The sequence below is a fragment of the Capricornis sumatraensis genome, chromosome 19 (assembly GCF_032405125.1).
Source record: "Capricornis sumatraensis isolate serow.1 chromosome 19, serow.2, whole genome shotgun sequence".
Lineage (NCBI taxonomy): Eukaryota > Metazoa > Chordata > Mammalia > Artiodactyla > Bovidae > Capricornis > Capricornis sumatraensis.
Window position 1 is genome coordinate 56,333,973 of NC_091087.1, and position 19,163 is coordinate 56,353,135.

Below are 19,163 nucleotides of genomic sequence, written 5' to 3' on the forward strand. Positions count from 1 at the left end.
TACACATATATATATTTATATCAGAGAAGGCAGTGGCACCCCACTCCAGTACTCTTGCCTGGAAAATCCCATGGATGGAGGAGCCTGGTGGGCTGCAGTCTATGGGGTCACTAGGAGTCGGACAACAACTGAGGGACTTCACTTTCACTTTTTACTTTCATGCATTGGCGAAGGAAATAGCAACCCACTTCTGTATTCTTGCCTGGAGAATCCCAGGGACGAGGCAGCTTGGTGGGCTGCTGTCTCTGGGGTCGCACAGAGTCAGACACGACTGAAGCAACTTAGCAGCAGCAGCAGCATATATGTATATATCTTTGCACCAATACCATGCTTTTTAAAAGCTACCTAGCTCGTCTTGGTATCTGACAGTGTAAATCACCAGACTTGTTTTTCGAGATTGTGTCTTTTCATATAAATTTTCAGTCACTTCATCAGTTTATACATGCACATAGCCTGCAAGGAATTTGGGATTACATTGACTATATAGATTACTTTGAAAAGAATTTACATTTTTATAATGTTGAGTATTTATCGATGGACCATGGTATATCCCTCTAATTATGCCTTTTTAAAATTCTCAGTGTTGTTTATACATTTTTGTGTTGAGGTCTTGCACATCTTTTCTTAGATTTATTCCCTGGTATCTGAGGGTTTTGAAACTATTATAGTAGTTTTTTAAACAGCTCTGTTGGGATATAACTCGCATACTATACCGTTCACCAATTTAAATTATACAAATGAACATTTATATAATTAGTATATTTTAGTATACTTTAGTATATTTAGTATACTTTTAGTTTATTTACTAACCAAAAAAAAATACAAAAACAAAATGTTTTTGAACATACTTTGTACACCCTAAAGGAGCCCTGCACCTCTTAGCTGTCATCCTTCACCCAATCTCCCCTATTCCCAAACTCTAGACCACTTACCCACTTTCTATTTCTATAAACTTGCCCACTCTGGATTCCATTTCACGTAAATGGAATGATATATATAACATGTGCTTCGTTGTGACTAGCTTTTTAAACCTAACATAATGTTTTCAAGACTCATCCATGTTGTAGCAAATATCAATGCTGTATATATCTTTTTTTGCCAAATAATATTCCTTACCACAATTGACATATCCATTTTTCAATTGATGGTCATTTGGGTTATTGTACTTTTTGGCTGTTATAAATGATGCTGCTATGGACATTCTTGTACAAATTTTTGTGTGAATATACATTTTAAGTTATTTTGGGTATATACCTAGGAGTAGAATTGTTGGATCTATATTTAACTTTTTGAAGAACTGCCGTGTTGTGTTTCACAGTGGCCGTGCTAGTTTATATTTCCACCAGCAGCTTGTGAGTGTTCCATTTTCTCTACATCTTTCCCAATACTTGTTATTATGTCTTTTTGATTATAGCCATCCTAACAGATGTGAAGTGTTGTCTCAATGAGGTGTTTGTTTTTTTAAATTTTACTGAGGTATGGTTGACTTTACAGTGTTGTTCAGTGAGGTTTGAATGTACATTTCCCTCATAGCTAGTGATTTGAACATCATACAAGTAGGTTTTTCTTTTTTTAATCAGTCTAAAAAATCTTTTTATTTAGACTATTTAGTTCATTTGCATTTAATATAATTTCTAATTTATTAGAGGTCAAATCTACCGTCTTAACTATTTTTCTGTTTGACCCATCTGTCCCACATGCCTTTTTCTCTTCTATTTTTGGATTGAAACAGTTTTAAACTAATTTAATATTTTCTACATCAGTGGGTTTGTTAGTTATGGATTTTATTTTTTTAATGGTTATGTTTGAGATTGTAGTGTATATTTTTAAATTATTGAGTTCTAATATAAATTTGTGCTATTATAATACTGCTTAATGAATAGTGCAAAGATCTTAGAATGCTTTAATTCCACTTGCCCCCTTTTATCTATTATATTTTGCCTTTTGCATTATACTTTGCCTTTATGTTTATATAAACCCCCAAATAATTTTATTATTCTTTGAGACAGTCAAGATTCATTTGGATTTATCTACACATTTATTCTTCCCATTACTTTTCATTCTTCCCTTCCTTTCCAGCTTCCCTCTGAGGTGATTTTTTTCCTCTTAAAGGATAGAAGGATCTCCTGTTCTTTTTTTCTGTAACATACTGTCGATACCTCTTAGTTTTTGTCTGACCATGTCTTTATTTCTCTGTTTTGTATAATGTTCTTTATAGAAGTCTGAGTTGGCAGTTACTTTCTTTAAGCACTTTGGGGACACCTCATTTTACTTTTTATTTTCTTGGCATGTTGTTTGTGGGTCAAAGTCAGCTATAAGTTTTATTGAAATTTGGTGTTATGTCTTTTTTTGAATTATTTTTCTCTTTCAATTTCAAAACTTTAAGTATAGTTTTCAGTAGTTAAATGGGCATTCTTAAATATGCAGTTCTTTTTATTTTCACAGGCGTATTCACCCAGGAATCTACCTTCCTCATTGATACATAAAACATTTCTATCACCTTTGTATTTCCCTTGTCCTCATTTTCATTCAGTCCCATACTCCTGCCAGCAACCACTGTTTATATTTCTATCTCCATAAATTAGTTTTTGTCTATGTTAGAGTTTCTGTAAATGAAATCATACTTTTTTGTGTCTGGCTTTTTTTCAGGTAGTATTGTACTTTTGAGATTCACTAGGTTGCATATAGTAGTTTTTTTTTTTTTAACTTGAAAGTAAATTTGCAATATATCAACATACCACATTTTCTTTTATCCCTTTACCTCTGAATGTGGTTATTTCCATCTTTTGGCTATTATGAAAAAAGTTGCTATGATCATTTTACCTTTTTTTGTGTGTGGGTATATGTTTTTATTTCTCTTCTGTAAGTATCTTAGAATTGGTGGGTCATATGGCAGGAAGTATATAACTTTATAAGAAACTGTGTGCCTATTTTTATGATTTTCTCTTTATCTTTGATTTTCAACAGTGTTACTAGCTGTATGGATGTGGTGTCTTCCCTTATTCATCCCTGGGCTTCATGATGTTCCAGAATCTGTGGCTTAATGTCTTATTTGTTTTGGAATTCTCTTGATCATAACTTTTTCAAATACTGTTTTTGCTGTTTTTTCTTCTCTTCCTGGGATTCCAGATACTTGTATTTTAGCTTTTTACTATATCCCACATATCTCTTATTTCTTTTCTGGATTTCTTATCTTTTTGTTCACACTTCAGTCTGGATATTTTCTTCTGATCTAGCTTCCATCTTACTGATTGTCTTCACCTATGCCTGCTGCTGCTGCTGCTAAGTTGCTTCAGTTGTGTCCGACTCTGTGTGACCCCATAGATGGCAGCCCACCAGGCTCCCCCGTCCCTGGGATTCTCCAGGCAAGAACACTGGAGTGGGTTGCCTTTTCCTTCTCCAATGCATGAAAGTGAAAAGTGAAAGTGAAGTCGCTCAGTCGTGTCTGATTCTTAGTGACCCCATGGACTGCAGCCTACCAGGCTCATCCGTCCATGGGATTTTCCAGGCAAGAGTACTGGAGTGGGGTGCCATTGCCTTCTCCGTCACCTATGCCCAATCACCTTTTAAACCTTCTTAATTTTATCTGTTGCCTTTTTTGGTTCTAGAGGTTGTGTGGCTCTTTTTGTAGTTCTTTTTCTTTGGCTCAATGATTGTCTTTTAGTTCCTCTTATATATTAAGCTTACTTATTTTGTTGTCTGAAGGAGAACTCTGTTACTTGAACCCTCTAAGATTGTCTTTTTCTCTTGATTTTTTTCTCTTCGTTCTCACTCAGATCTTGTTTACTTGAATGCCGGATTTTCCATGTTGAGTATCAATAATATTATAATATAAATTATTGTGGTAAATTTGAAGCTGTGGATGATGCTGTCTTTCTGCAGTGAGGTTTTAGTGTTGCTTTTCATGGAATTGATGGGTCAGGGGGCAGGTATAGTTTGGAATAAAATTTATAGTACTTTTACTTACAGTGTTGCTTTCTTTCAGTATGAAAGCTTAGAGTCATCTTTAAAGGATGCCAGCTATGAGAAGGAGTCAACAGAAGCACAAAGTTTGGAGGTAAGAACAAATAGATACTTATAAAAGTTAAAGGAAAGGTTCTTTCTAAATGACATAAACTTTAAAAGTCATGTATCTTCTCAAAACTCACATTTCTTGGGTATTAAAACTTAAAGAAATTTAAGTTAAATATAAGAAATAAAATGTTATAAGTAGCATAAGGTATTTTAAAATTTTGAGCCTTTGTTGATGATTTGTTTTGAGTGAAGCATATTCGGTTGACTGTCATCTAGAGTTATATAGAAGCTCTTAATTCTTCATTTCTGGGAAATATATTAAGATAATCTTTCTTTTTTTGGCTCAGTTTGCTCCAGGAAGGAAAAATAGAATTTACTTTCATAAATTTAGGAATAGTTTGAAATAATAATTATGTAAGTTGAGGCAGTTCTTGCCTTTCCCTCATCAAAGGGTTAGGAGCTGACTAGAATGTTACATACAATGATGTGCTGGTATCTAAAAAGTAGGAGCCTTTATTTGTAATACCTGCTGAGTTCTGTTGTGTAAATACTCCTACCATGACCAATTTTAAGGTACCAACATGATGCCACTGAATGTGCAGTTTGGAAGAAATACAAAGTTGAGTCTCCTGAGCCAGGCTTGATTTGGCTAATAATAAGGAAGCAAAGTGTGATAATCTGTCATTTAGCTAAGTTATGACGGATAAGGGTTTGTAATAGGAGTGTCATGCTACTATTTAGAGATGGAAGTGTTGTAAAAAAGCATAGTAATATTAAAATAGAAAATGATGGACTTCGTACCTTCGGTATATGTGTTCAGTTTAGCTTGGCGTTCTCCATCACTGATGTCTATAATCATCAAAGCATATGGATCAGAATTTCCTAGTAGAGTCCAAAGAAAGTCATAAATTGAATTTCAAATAAAATTGAATTCTTAACCTTTTTTTTCTTTATGTTACCGATTAATATTCTCAAGAACTTGTTGAAATTACTATATTTTATTTATTTATTTTATTTGTAATTTATTAGATTGAATAAAATAGAATTTCACAAGGAATTTAATATGCTGACAAAAGAACAAAAACTGAAGCGCAAATATGTTTACTTAAGCTTTGCAACGTTGTGGATAAAATACAGCACACCAATTTATTCTTAGGCATTGAATTTTTACTTTAAAATGAATATTTTGGAAGTTTTTCTCTAATTTTAGTAGTTTTTTGAAACATAAGGTGTTTATTTTCAAGACTGGTAAACATAGTTGAATATAAACTATAAGGTGGTACAGTTACAAAAATTGCTGTTTGAATTTGTAGATAAAATCCAAATAGCAGGGTAATTTTGATTCAAGTAAGAGAACTCATACAATCAGGTAGTCAAATTTGGGGAAATATATGCATATTTTTTTTTTTACTATATATATATATGAATATATGTAAATATGCTTTTTAACCAGTATGATATAATATGTACTTATTTTACTTTTATTTTGGCCTGCATTAAGTTCTTTGATTCTTTTGGTTTATTTTTCTTTTAACAAGTTTGTTGAAGGATCACAAATATCAGAGGTATGTTTATTTCAGTATTTAAATTCCAATTGGATAATCCAATAATCATTTAAAATTAAAAAGGCCACAGAAAATATGTCTTAATTCAGTGTAGAATATTATCTTGATTGTCTTTTGAGTTTATTTTTGATTTTATGTATTGAATTATATGAAATTGGACTTTTTCTCATTGCTGCTTTTATAATGTTTTAGAGCAGAAGCTGGCAAACTAGGCTCTGAGCTCTCCACCTGTTGTTGTCAATAAAATCTTACTGAAACATAGCCATGTTCACTCATTTATGTGTTGTCTCTGCTTTCTCACTACTTATGTATATGACTTTAGTCGGAACAGAAACTGCATGGCTTTCAAGCCTAAAATATTTACTGTCTCTTTATAGAAAAAGTTTGCTAACACCTGCTAGTATTGCTGTTATTTCAGTGTTATAAAAATGAACAAATATATAAACTAGACTTATTTAACTTACAGTGTGTGTATTTGATTACAATTATCTGATTTATCTTCACCAAATATTCCTGTGACTGTCTTATGAAGTTTTCTTCCTCTTTCAGGCATGCTATGAAAAGCTGACCGGGTCCAAATCTGAACTTGAGGATGAAATACTCATTCTAGAAAAAGAGTTAAAGGAAGTGAAATCTAAACGTTTGAAGCAAGATGAGTTGGTAGGACTTTTGTGTTTGAGGAGACTGTAGGAAAAAGAAAGTTATTGAGTTAAAAAAAATTATATGTTATTGGTTAAAGCATTACATGCACTGTAAAAAGAAAAAAGTCCAAAGAATACAGAAGGCTATAAAGTGGAGAGTAAAATTTTCTGGATCCTTTAGCTCTTTTCATTTGTTAGAGTTAACATTATTATGTTACATTTCTTGCATAGTCTTATAGAAATTTTCTATTTGCACTATGGAATAGCTCACATAAATCATTTAAGTTGAATAATCACATACATAGTGGTTTTGGTTTTTTATTACTCTGAAAGTGTTTTAGGAACTTAAAATTCCCTTTATTTTAAAATCTGTCTTAAGGATGGTCTTAATGTGTGTGAGATTATTTAGTAAGATATAGTGCTAGTAGCCTTCTTATATATAACTTAAGTGTTAAGAAATATTAAAGATGAGTTGAAATACTGTTGTTATATAACTTTCATATAAAATCCCTTTAAACATATAGCTGTGAAGTTTTCTTAATCTGAATTCTCACTTTTGGAGCAAAAGTGTTAGGTTAATAATATACTTGATAGAAATGGCATCTTGAAAACTGGAGGAGTTCAGTAAATAGTTGTTGATTGATACTGTCGTTTTAGATGTCAGACATTTCAAAAAGGATCCAGTCCCTAGAAGATGAATCCAAGTCTCTCAAATCACAAGTAGCTGAAGTAAGTTGAGTTATTTTAATAGGGCTGTTGCTTTAAAAATCATTTACATTTTGCCATTACTTTTATGATTAAAGAATTAAATATTAGAATTTAGATACAGTTTTTTAAAAATGTATTTTATTTTATTATTTTTTAATTTAAATTTATTTATTTTAATTGGAGGCTAATTACTTTACAGTATTGTATTGGTTTTGCCATACATCAACATGAATCCACCACAGGTGTAAAATTTTAAATAAAATTTAGTTTATTTTTAAACTACTTTAAAAAGTAGTTTAAAAAAATTTTATTTATTTTTGGCTGTGCTGTGTCTGCTGCTGTGCGGGCTTTTTCTCTAGATGTGGACAGTGGGGCTAATTCTCTAGGAGCTATGCAAGGGCCTCTCGGTGCAGTGGCTTCTCTTGCTGGAGAGCACAGGTTCTGGGTGCATGAGGCTCAGAAGTTGCTGTACGTCGACTCAGTAGCTGTGGCTCCTGGACTCAAGAGTATAGGCTCAATAGTTGTAGCAAACGGGCTTAGTTGCTCCTTGACATGTGGAATTGAATCTGTGTCTCTTGCATTGACAGGCAGATTCTTTACCACTGAGCCACCAGGGAAGCGCTAGATACAGCTGTAAAATACAGAGTATCTGAGGAAAGTTCATTTTTTTCATTGAATAATATTTATTGAGCCATAGCTGTATATACTGTTCACTGTTGAAGGTGATTGGCACTTAATATTAGTAGACAAAATGGACAGAAAGGCTCTTGTGGATTTTAAGTTCTAGTAAGAGAGACAAGAGAAAGTTAATTGAAGTTGCCAGGTAGTACATAGAAGGTTATGAGAGGTTAAATCATTTGTCCAAAGTCATGTGGCAAGTTAGTGGCAGAGCAGCTTGGCCTTGAGTGACTAGACCTTGAGTTTAAGCCAGCCTTTTTTCTGCTATAGCATGCTGCCTCTCCTATTAATATTGGCACGTTTTAAACTTTAATTCCATGTTTCAAGGAGTGTGTATAAAAAAGGGCTATTAAACTAATTCTTGTAATCTCATTATGTTGTATTTTACTTAGGCCAAAACAACCTTCAAAATATTTCAGATGAATGAAGAACGACTTAAGATAGCTATAAAAGATGCTCTGAGTGAAAATTCTCAGCTTCAAGAAAGCCAGAAACAGGTTTGTACTGTAAAGGGACTCCTCAACTTGTGAGTATATAATTATAAATGTTCTGGGCATACTCATGACTGACTCATGCTAGGGGCAAAAGTGGGCTATTTCCGGAAACCACAAGAGCAGGGCAATCTCCTATGTATCCTATGGTGTCTCTTTTGTATAGGATACAAAGGTCTATATTGCTGGAACCCTCTTCCCCCAGGAGTGAAAGTAAGCCTGGACACTCACCATTTTGATAATAATAGCAAATAGCATTTAGCACAAAGCTTCAAAGCCAGGTTGTAGGAGAGCAGAGAATACCATGAGAGTTATTGCAGCTAGGGGCCTAAAGGCAGAAGCGGTTGTGGTGGCAGATATAGTAAGGATTTAACTTTTGTCTTCTTCCTCCTCACATATGTAGACACTGCCACATACCCAAACATATTTGCTCTCCAACTATTCTCCCAATACAGTTAGAATTTTTCAGTGGGAAATTTTTTTAATGATAACATTATTTATAATTTTCTAAACATTGTTCACAGCGGAGTCACATGATGTGCTCTGATTATGTGTTCTGTTTCACTCAACTGTTTATCTGCCATAGAGTTAATAATGGTCTTGTTTTATACCTATCTGTAATGTATCTGTATTTCAATCATAAATGTCTCTTTTAGAGATTATGTAAATATTTTGTGTGTGCAAAGGCTTCATTAATCTAATTTCATTTTTCCCTTGAAGCAGTACTTTCTGGGGCCTTCCATCCTCCTGGTTAAGCAGGAACTTGTTCTCTAGGTCTGTTATATTTCTGCCGTTCTGAGATTTCACTTCACCCCTATCCTTTGACTTGTCTTTCTTCTGTGTTGGATCTTCCATTTCCTATGTCATGCATGTACTTTGTGTGGTAAATGCCCTTGATTATCTTCCTGAGAAAAAGCATAGGAGGAAACTTTTTAAGAAGTTTCATGACTTAGAATGTCTTCTCTCATACTGTTAACATTTTGGTTGGATATCTTCTGGGTTGCAATTTTTTTTTTTTCCTTGAAATTTTGACATTATTGCTCTATTGTCTTCATTTTCCAGACTTACTTGTGAGAAGTCAAGTGCTGTTTGGATTATTGAACCTTTTTTGTTACCTACTCTTCCCCTGTGGAAAATTTTAGTATCTTTCATTACTTTCAGTTCTCTGAAATTTCACAGTGATATGGCTTAGTGTGGGTCTTTTCCCATATGTTTGTTGGTTACACTGTGTCTGGAAACTCTTGCTCTTGATTCAGTTCTGGGAAATTTACATGAATTATTTTGTTCAACTTGGGGTGTATCTTGTATGATGTATGAAATTATTTGAAAATGTCTTTTTTGGTTTCTTTATGACTATGAAACTTTTGTTCACTTGTTCTCTGATATTTTCTACTTGTGAGAATTCTTTGTTATTTTGCTTATACTTTTTACTGATTTCATGGATGCAATGTCTTACTTTGCTGAGGATGTCATGTTTTTTTTCCCCACTCTTTTTTGATTTTTTTTTTTTCCTGAGTTGCCTTGTTTCCTTCAAGTTCCTTTGTGTCTGCTTTAGTCTATGTCTTTTGTCCAAGATGTTTGATGATTCATGGGTGTCTGTTTATTTAATAGTAGGGCTCTCCAAATCTAGTTGGAAGCCCTGTGTGTGTTTCTTGTGGGCCTTTCTACACAGTAATCTGGCTAGGGTATTTCATTACTATGAAATTGGTATTCAAATACCATTTTGGTATTCAAATACCATTTTCCACAGGAATGAATCCTCCACAGTTCCTGTTTGGGGAAGTATAGGGTTGTTTGTGAACATTGAGGTAAGCAGCTTAGTGAAGTAAGGAGGGCTGGTATCTCCCTATTCAGTAAGTCAGTTTTCACTTAATGCTATTATGTTTACAGCTTATTACTCACACCTTTACCTGGGTCAGGTGTCCCAGAGTTTCAGATTCTAGCTCTCCAGAGAATAACCTTCCAGGCTTTGGCCAGATGTGTGTGTGTGTGTGTAAGTGTGTGTGTACATGCCTGTGTTTGTGCATGTAAAAGACAGAGGGAGAGAGGGATGGCCTGAGAATTAGAGTGTTTGTATATGTATGTGTGAGGAGATCATGGGGTTTTCTCTAACTAGTTTTCATGCAGACTTTTGAGTAGTCCTTCTCTTTTCATTCCATTTAGAAACTAGTACTTGTACCTCCAAATCATGAGCCTTCCTGGTTTGTATCAAGTCAACGCTACTTTTAGACTCTACCATCTTCTGCCTTAGATTTGAATTGTTTGGTCTTTTACCATGCTTCCATCACTTTCCACTTCTGGAACTATCTTTTTCTTCATCACATTTTGTCTTTTTCCTTGTGGGTTTATGCTTTTTTTCCCCCTTAAACCTTTTTACTGTCATCTTAGTCGATTTCAGGTGAAAGTGGCTGGTATCAATACATCCTGTGTTACTTTTGCTGTTATCAATATAGTCAAAGGTGACCTTCTGTACACTGAAAATATTTCATCTAGATTGCCTTACTGTTTATAGCTGCTTTAATCTAACTCCTTTTGGTCATCAGAGTTTTTGAAATAAACTATTCTGTATGCACTGACTCCATGTTTTAACACATTCCTTCTTTAACCTTATAAGACTGCTTGCTATGTATGCAGTCTCCTTAGTAACTCACTAAAGATCAGCCAGTCACCAAATCCAACTTTTAGTCTTCAATTCTTATTTATTTTTAATCTGTCAAAATTGTCTTATTTTACTAACATATGTGGAGAAGGACTAGTTTTTTATGTGCCAGGGAATATGCTGATGAAGCCTTGATTTTCCCGGGAAACCCAGTAATTACTATTTAATAGAATAGAGTTTTAAAGATTAAATAAAATTGGCCTTTTTTCCATATATATATATATATCGGCTGATTCTTTTGTAAATCACTTGCTGGTTCTGTTTTTGGGGGAGGAGACCTATTTTTCTTATTGACTTCTAAAAGCTTTTTGCATATTACAGTTATTAACCCTGTGATATATATAAATATTTCTTTCTAGTCACTTGCTTGTTTTTAAATTTTAAATTTTATTTCTGTTATTTTTTGATTTGTAAAACTTTAAGCATTATGTAGTTAAGTTTATCTTTTATGACAGTCTTTACCTTTTATTCATGTTGAGAAAGTTCTCCTCTGTAAAAGTCTATACAGTAAAAGATTGTTTATGCAGAATTTGATCTATTCTAGATTAGGCTATTTCTGAAGGTTAGTTAGCCATAAAATAGCACATGATTAAAAAATAAATTTTAATATAAATAAGGTATGACATGTTATATGGGATGTAAAGAATGGCAAGAAATGGCCAAATCTAATAAATGTGTCTCAGAAAGCTTTTAATTTGATATACATTTATCATGTAAGTAGTTGAAGAATGTTAAAGTCTGTTATTTTACTTTAAAACCCACGTTTTAAAAGTTCTTTGAAAAAAGGAGGCCTTCCTTCCTTCCCTCCTTTCTTCATGACACTCCTTCTTCCCCACCACCTCATTTTTTTCTCACCCTTCCTAGCAACACACTGTGTTGTATAATATTTATTAGTGGTGCATGCGTGCTCAGTTGCTAAGTTGTGTTGGACTCTTTGGAACTCCATGGACTCTAGCCCACCAGGCTCTTCTGTCCATGGCATTTCCCAGGCAAGAATATTGGAGTGGGTTGCCATTTCTGTCGCCAAGGGATCTTCCCAACCCAGGGACCAAACCCAGGTCTCCTTCACTGGCAGGCAAATTCTTTACCACTGAGCCACCGGGGAAGCCTATTTATTAGTGGTGCACCTAGGTATATATAAATAAGTGCATCTGCACCTGAGTTTGATACAATAATATGAATTACTTCTTCTTTTTGTGCGGTTCTTTTAATGATATACCTTATATACATAAGTGTGAAAGTGAAAGTCGCTCAGTTGTGTCCGACTCTTTGTGACCCCATGGACTGTATAGTCCATGGAATTCTCCAGGCCAGAATACTGGAGTGGGTAACCTTTCCCTTCTCCAGGGGATCTTCCCAACCCAGGAATGGAACACAGATCTCCCGCTTTGCAGGTGTATTCTTTACCAGCTGAGCCACAAGAGAAGCCCATGAATAAGTGTACCTGCATATAAATATGATGAGATAATAAGAGTTGCTTTTCTTTTTCTTTGGGGTTTAAATTTTAGCTTTTACAAGAAGCTGAAGAATGGAGAGAAAAAGTGAATGAGCTTAATAAACAGAAAATAACATTTGAAGACTCCAAAGTACATATGGAACAAGTTCTGTGTGATAAAGAAAATCAGATTAAGGTAAACAGCCCTGCTAGTTTAATGACTGAGTTAAGCTAGAACTTTATACTAATTGTGAAATATAAAAAATTTTGTTTTTAGCAGCTTTTATTTTGAGGAGATGTACTTTTTGGCAAACATTACTAGTTGTACTGTGTTTTTATCCGTGTTGCCAAATGTTCTTTGAAAACTTGTAGATTTGTAGTGTGTATACACACACACACACACACACACACACACACACACATTCTCTGTGTCCTTTTTTCTTCTCTCTTCTGTTTTAGCCTAGATATTTAATGAAGAAAGACAAAAGATTTTGGATTTTGGCTTTTATCTTAAGATTGCCATCTTTTTTCTTAATGAGAAGAGTTGGAAAGAATTTTATAAATTGGACAAATGAAATTATATGCATTGAATATAAATATGAATATCTTTAATGCCTAGATTAACTGGTATATGTACTTTCACAGAGATGAATATTTTAAGTAAATCTAATTGTACTTTAACTCCATTAGGAATAAGATAATTGGTATTACTGTTAAGATTTATTGATTTTTTTCCTACTTCTTATCTCTCCCTTCTACCAGTTTTTCCTGCCTACACTTTTAAATCTTAATAGATACTCAAGTATTGTTTATTATATTAACTAATAAGATGTACAATTAACATTCTGTAACCTGCACAGTGAAGTGGATGATGTCATCTTGAAAGCTATACATTTACACTATTTACTTCACTACTAAGGATGTTTCTGGGGCTTCCTCAGTGTCTCTACAGTAAAGTATCCACCTGCCAGTGCAGGAGACCTGGGCTCGACCCCTGGGTTGGGACAGTCCCCTGGAGGAGGGCATGGCAACCCATTCCAGTATTCTTGCCTAGAGAATCCCATGGACAGAGGAGCCTCTCTAAGAAAATTCAAAAAGTACTGTAGCAAAACCTCTGATGTTCCAACTCAGATTCTGTTTTCAATTTCTTTTTCTATTTGTCAGTTGTGTCAGTTGATCTCCTCGGCTAGTTGTTTACTTGAATAAATTGAATCTGTGAAATCTCTTTTTTCGTATATCATGTACGTTACTTGGGGATTTGTTTAACTTCACACAAAATTTACTCTCACGTTAATGACTACTCTTACTGTGGCAGGTGAGAAATACCATGTAAGAAATATTTTGTTACTGTATAGTCATGTGATATGTTTAGAAAAAATGGGCCATTACTAGGTATTATATTTATTTGATTTGGGCTTTCTTCATAGCTCAGACGGTAAGGAATCCACCTGCAATGCAGGAGACCTGAGTTGGAAGATCACTAGAGAAATGAGTGGCTACCCACTCCAGTATTGTTGCCTAGAGAATTACAGTCCATGGGGTCACGAAGAGTTGGACCTGACTGAGTGACTGACACTTTCAGTTTTCACTTATCAAGTTTGATTTAAGAGTAACCAGTTGTTATTTTTAACTTGTAGACCTTAATAGTAAATAAATGTTAGTTTCTGAGAGTATTTACATATTTTATGCTGGGTAGAGAGTAAGAGCTCATGTACTTTAATCTATGTGGATTGATTTTTAGACTACAGTTGTGCATTCAGAGGTTGTAAAGCCAGCATTAAGGCATTACCCTCTTTTGTTTCCCCCTTTGGTAAATGTCAAGTCTCTGACAGAGCGCTTACGAAAGATGAAAGACTGGACTGCTGTACTTGGTGAAGACATTGCAGACGATGATAACTTGGAATTGGAAATGAAGAGTGACTCAGAAAATGATGCGTACCTAGGTATTAAGTCATAGCTCATCTTCTTTTACTGAAAATGATGACTGGCTCTGGTATATCCTTTTAGTTTCCCATGTGCTATTGTAATACTCTTTATATACTTGTGTAACATTCTTTTCCCCTCTCACTGTCCCTCGTGGTTGTGTCAGCTAGGATAGCTCCATTTCAGTAAATCTGTCTTCAGCGCCTCAGATAGATAGACTCTCAGCCTTCCTCACCTCTGTTCTTTTTGTGTGTTGTACATCATAGCAGTCTTTGGCTTCCCTGGTGGCTCAGTGGTAAAGAATCCACCTGCAATGTGGGGACCCACCTGCAATGCAGGATACGCTTGTTTGATCCCTGGTTCAGGAAGATCCCCTGGAGAAGGAAATGGCAACCCACTCCAGTATTCTTGCCTGGGAAATCCCATGGACAGAGGAGCCTGGCAGGCTACAGTCCAAGGGGTCGCACGAGTCAGACATGACTTAGCGACTAAACCACCACCACGACCATAGCAGTCTTCATACTGCATCATCATTCTTTCCATGCCTGTTTTCCCCCTGTACTGTAAGCCGATCAAATGGATGGGTGAGTAGTTGGAAAATTGAGTGTTATATAAATGAACGCCTTAGGATGCATTTTTTTAGATTCTTCATATGGTGACAGTACTTTAATTTTGACCATCCCAAAGTCTATTGCCGTTGCTGGTTGCAGTATGAAAACTCAGCAAAAGTTAGGTTCTCTATAGCCACTTAGTATATTTTCAGAACAGTTCTTTTGACTTTAAAAAAGAACATCTTGTTTTGATATATAGACTCACAGAAGATTGTAAGAACAGTACAAAAGAGGTCTCAGGTATCTTCATTGACTTTCCCCCAATGATAGTTTCTCTGACTTTTGTAACCTTTCTCTTTTCTCTCCCTCCGTCCTTTATATCAGTAAAAAATGTGTTAAGGAGAAGGTGTGATTTTTTTAAAGATTTTCTTTGATGATAACATTAATGTCTTGGAAGAAAAGTATGCTCCAAAGTAAAGACATATAGTTCTGTTTGTACTTTTTTACTTCTGCTTTATCTTGTAATTAATTATTATGAGAAAACTCATGCTTAATGTTATTTTAATTTGGAATATAATTCTGCTCATATTTTGTCTGATGAGGAATTCTAAGAATAATCGAAACTGGGGGCTAGATTTAGGTGACTACCAAATGCTTATTTTGACTCTGTTTTTGGAGTTAGTGGTGAAGAACTGTGTTACACGATACTATGATAATTCCCTTGCTCTTTTGGTTTAGCTTCCTGGGAGCAGGTCTGAGGCTGTTGTGCCTTATGTTAAATTCTTTATTGTAACAAGGGATTATAAAGCTCTAGTTGAGTGAACTAATAAAATCATTTGGCTGTCTGTTGTGGCATTGTACTGTTTTATCAAGTTATTATGATTTTGTTTTTCGTTATAGATAATCAACCAAAAGGAGCTTTGAAGAAACTGGTTCATGCTGCTAAGGTTTGCATTACTACATAAGAATATAGAGAAACAACTAAAGCATGGATTAAATCCATATATCCTAGTAACTGTTTTAAATGTCTATTTTATAGTTACCATATAAGTGATAGAAGTTTTAGAAGTGATCAGAATTTTCTTCAGTTGCTTTTTATTTTTGTTATGGTAACTAGATATCCATATTGTTAGGTTTTAGAATTTATTGTAATAAAAATTTTCAAGGTGTGCACTCATTTCTTTGGATAAGGACTGTATTAATGTTTGCTACATATTTTCCCATACTTTCCTCTTTGGATGTTCTTCATTCTCAGGTCTCATGTTTTCTAATATTCTGTTGCCCCGTATCTTATCTTAAGAAGTATATACTAGATTCGTTTTCTTGTGGTTTATCCCTATTCTCTTTCATCCTGGTAGTGGTATCCTGATCTTTATTGATCTATGTGAAGTTTCAGTAATGTAGTTTGAAGGGTGCTTTGATCAAAATTTGTGTGCTGAAAGCAAACAGCTGCTGTTCAAACATTAATCACTGGCTTCTTTATTCCTGTTTTGAGATTTACATGTGTTGATGACTTTGCTAACTTTCTAAGATGGAAACTCCATTGTTGGCTTGTGTAGTCTGGGCAGTAATTTCAGTGGAGTGTAAAAGAGCCTCAAAGGATTAGGATGGTATATGGAGATTTTTGTTTGTTTTGGTATAATTGTTTAATGTTGCTTTTTTTCTTCTCCTTCTCCCATTCTTTGAAGTTAAGAGCTTCTTTAAAAACCCTAGAAGGAGAAAGAAACCAAATTTACACTCAATTATCTGAAGTTGATAAAACAAAAGAAGAGCTTACAGGTAGATAATCTATAGATTTACAAAGTTTCTCTAAATAAATATGTCTCCTTATAGAGAACAGAACATTAATTGAATCAATTATGGGGAGATACAATTTGATTTTTTTTTTTTACTTTTACTTTTGTTCGTTATTTGTGAAAAGTTAGTTTGAGTTTTTATTGTTGGTAAAGCCGTATCGTTTCTTCCATATTTATATAAAATCAATGGCATTATTTTAAAAAAAAAAACATGTAAAGCTGTACTTTTAAGTTCAGTGTCAAATATTTGGTATGGTTTTAGTTGTTTAAAAGTAGCAAATTAAAACTTAATTAAAAAAATCTTTGTTAATTGCAAATTTGATTTTTAGTAGTGGTACTTCTATATTTCATAGATCTTTTTCTGGTACAGCTTTTTCCTCTAATGTCCTTGCATAGTATATTAACATATATGGGAATGATGTTAGATCTGTAGAACTGATGTTTTTTTTCATTGAGAAGATTTGTTTTTTAATTTTGCCGATAGCATTTTTTTTCCTAAAGTGAACAAATACTGTTTTGTTCCAAAATTTTAAAAGTTGATGTAAGTAACATTCCATTTTGTAAAAAAAAAAAAAAAAAAAATCAGCATAACTGTTAGCAAAAAAAATGTTGGAAGGACATTCTCAAATGTCAGCCATGATTCTCTTTGAATATGGGATCATGGACAGATTTCTGTTTTCTTTTTACTTATCTATATTTCCAAAAATTTCTAAAATAGGTAAACTGTGTTTATAATAAGACATCTTTTGAAAAGGTTGAACCACCAAAGGTACAGATTATTTAAAAAATTATCATTGCCCTATTCACATGGTACTGGTAGTTGGGTTATTTTTGAATTTTGAAAAACATTAATATTAACTTAAAGTTTTGCTAATGTATAGTACTAAAAGCCTATACTTTTAGTACTCCTATATGGGAGTACTAAAATCTCCTATATGGGAGATTTACAAGAGGAAAAGATATGAAGCCTACTTTCAAGGAAGCCCTATTTTAGTACATTAACAGGCTTTCAGTGAGGAACTTGTAGTAAGTGCTAGGATAGTAATGAATTTGCTCACCAGTTACCCCATCACTTAATATGGTATCTTGGCAAATTACTAATTTTCTAAAACTAGTATTTGGAGACTTTGTGTCCCTTCTTGCAAATCTTTCTTATTTTAGGGAGTCATGAAAGATAAATTTCTATAATTGATCTTCTATTCTGAACAGAAAGGTTTTCTTCTGAATTGTTTCTCCTCTGACGCTGCCATTTTTGGTAATCATTTACAGTGTTATTTTAAGATACAGAGGATTTGAAACAAAATAGTTAAGGTAGAAGTGAAAAAATATAATGAAGGTTTAAATGTTGGTTTAATTTTTTTTTTTAAATAGAGATGATCCAATTTTAAAAGAAGTAATATCCAACATGAATGTCAGTTAAGTGACTTAACAATGGCTTGTTAAGAATTGTTAAGATGACATGGCAATGGCTTAAGGCCAAAGGTCAACAAACTTTACTGATCTAGATTTAAAAATTTCTTGGAAAGACAAGCTGTGGACAATTCCCTGCACATTTAATCATTTAATGTTAAGGTATTAAACTATCTTTTGGGTGTGTATATTTAATTAGTAGATGTTTTAGAATAATTATATAACATTACATAAATCAATAAAATTCTAATGATTGTTAGTATGATTTTGGAATTGTCCTGTTTAGGCAGAGTGAGTTTTGCCTTGTTTCAAGATTTGTGGTATGGTCGTGATTCATACCCATTTTCTGGGGTGATGTCACCTTAGTCTTAGAGGAGTTGAATTATGTTATGTTGAAAGAGAAATAATTTATCTAATTAGTGCATCCACTAATTATTTTATAATAATAATTAATTAGAATTGTTTATTTTAATTTTCATTGATGATTCTTTTAGGTTGAAACAGAGCTAAAATTGGTATTTTCTTTTCCAGTCTTGATCTGGTGTAAGCCAGCAGGACTTTGGGGTATTCATTATCAGAAGATCCAAATTTCTGGCTTGATTTTTAACATGTATAAAAATTTTGGCTTAAAAAGAGGCTGGGTAGAAGTATTAATTGGTAAAAAACTTTTTATTAGGGAAAAAAAGATGCATTATTAATCATGTAGGAGAGATTCACAGAAAATATTAAGCTAAAGTATTTGCCGTCAAAATCCTCATCACCAAAACTTTGAGAATTTTAGTGACTTTGTCTACTAGACTGAAAATTAGATGCTAGAATTAAAGAGTACTCAAGGTTTTAGAATTTTTTTTTAGGAAATCCTTAAATAATAAAAAAAGTTATAATAATGTATATAGTTCTTAACATGTTAAAGCGAACAAAATATCGATTTTCTGTTGGAAAGAATTTAGTTTATTAATAATTAGTTTTTGTAATTTTTATTTTTATAAAATAGTAATGTATATCTCAAAATATTTGCTCCCTTAATTGTGATTTAAAAAATTTTTCTGTAGAGTGTATTAAAAATCTCCAGACTGAACAAGCGTCTTTACAGTCAGAAAATACACACTTCAAAAGTGAAACTCAAAAACTTCAGCAGAAACTTAAAGTAATGACTGAACTATATCAAGAAAATGAGATGATACTTCACAGGTAATAAATTATGTTGGTCACTCCATTGAGTGGCAAATAAAAAAGCTTAAAAATGTATTGCATTCAGCTTATGTGATTATTTAGGCTTCTTTTGTGGCTCA

General features: G+C 33.6%; 1 protein-coding gene across 7 annotated transcripts in view; it reads left to right on the forward strand.

Annotated features, from left to right (window-relative positions):
- The window catches only part of MIA2 (MIA SH3 domain ER export factor 2), a 78,426-nt gene that overhangs the window by 31,993 nt on the left and 27,270 nt on the right, over window positions 1-19,163 (forward strand). For all 7 annotated transcript variants that reach the window (XM_068991033.1, XM_068991034.1, XM_068991037.1 and 4 more), the window contains 9 exons: window positions 3,986-4,057; window positions 6,129-6,239; window positions 6,878-6,949; window positions 7,999-8,103; window positions 12,265-12,387; window positions 14,014-14,134; window positions 15,566-15,612; window positions 16,354-16,444; window positions 18,924-19,062. In XM_068991033.1, coding sequence (XP_068847134.1) covers window positions 3,986-4,057; window positions 6,129-6,239; window positions 6,878-6,949; window positions 7,999-8,103; window positions 12,265-12,387; window positions 14,014-14,134; window positions 15,566-15,612; window positions 16,354-16,444; window positions 18,924-19,062 — 881 coding nt within the window. The remainder of the gene's footprint in view (window positions 1-3,985; window positions 4,058-6,128; window positions 6,240-6,877; window positions 6,950-7,998; window positions 8,104-12,264; window positions 12,388-14,013; window positions 14,135-15,565; window positions 15,613-16,353; window positions 16,445-18,923; window positions 19,063-19,163) is intronic.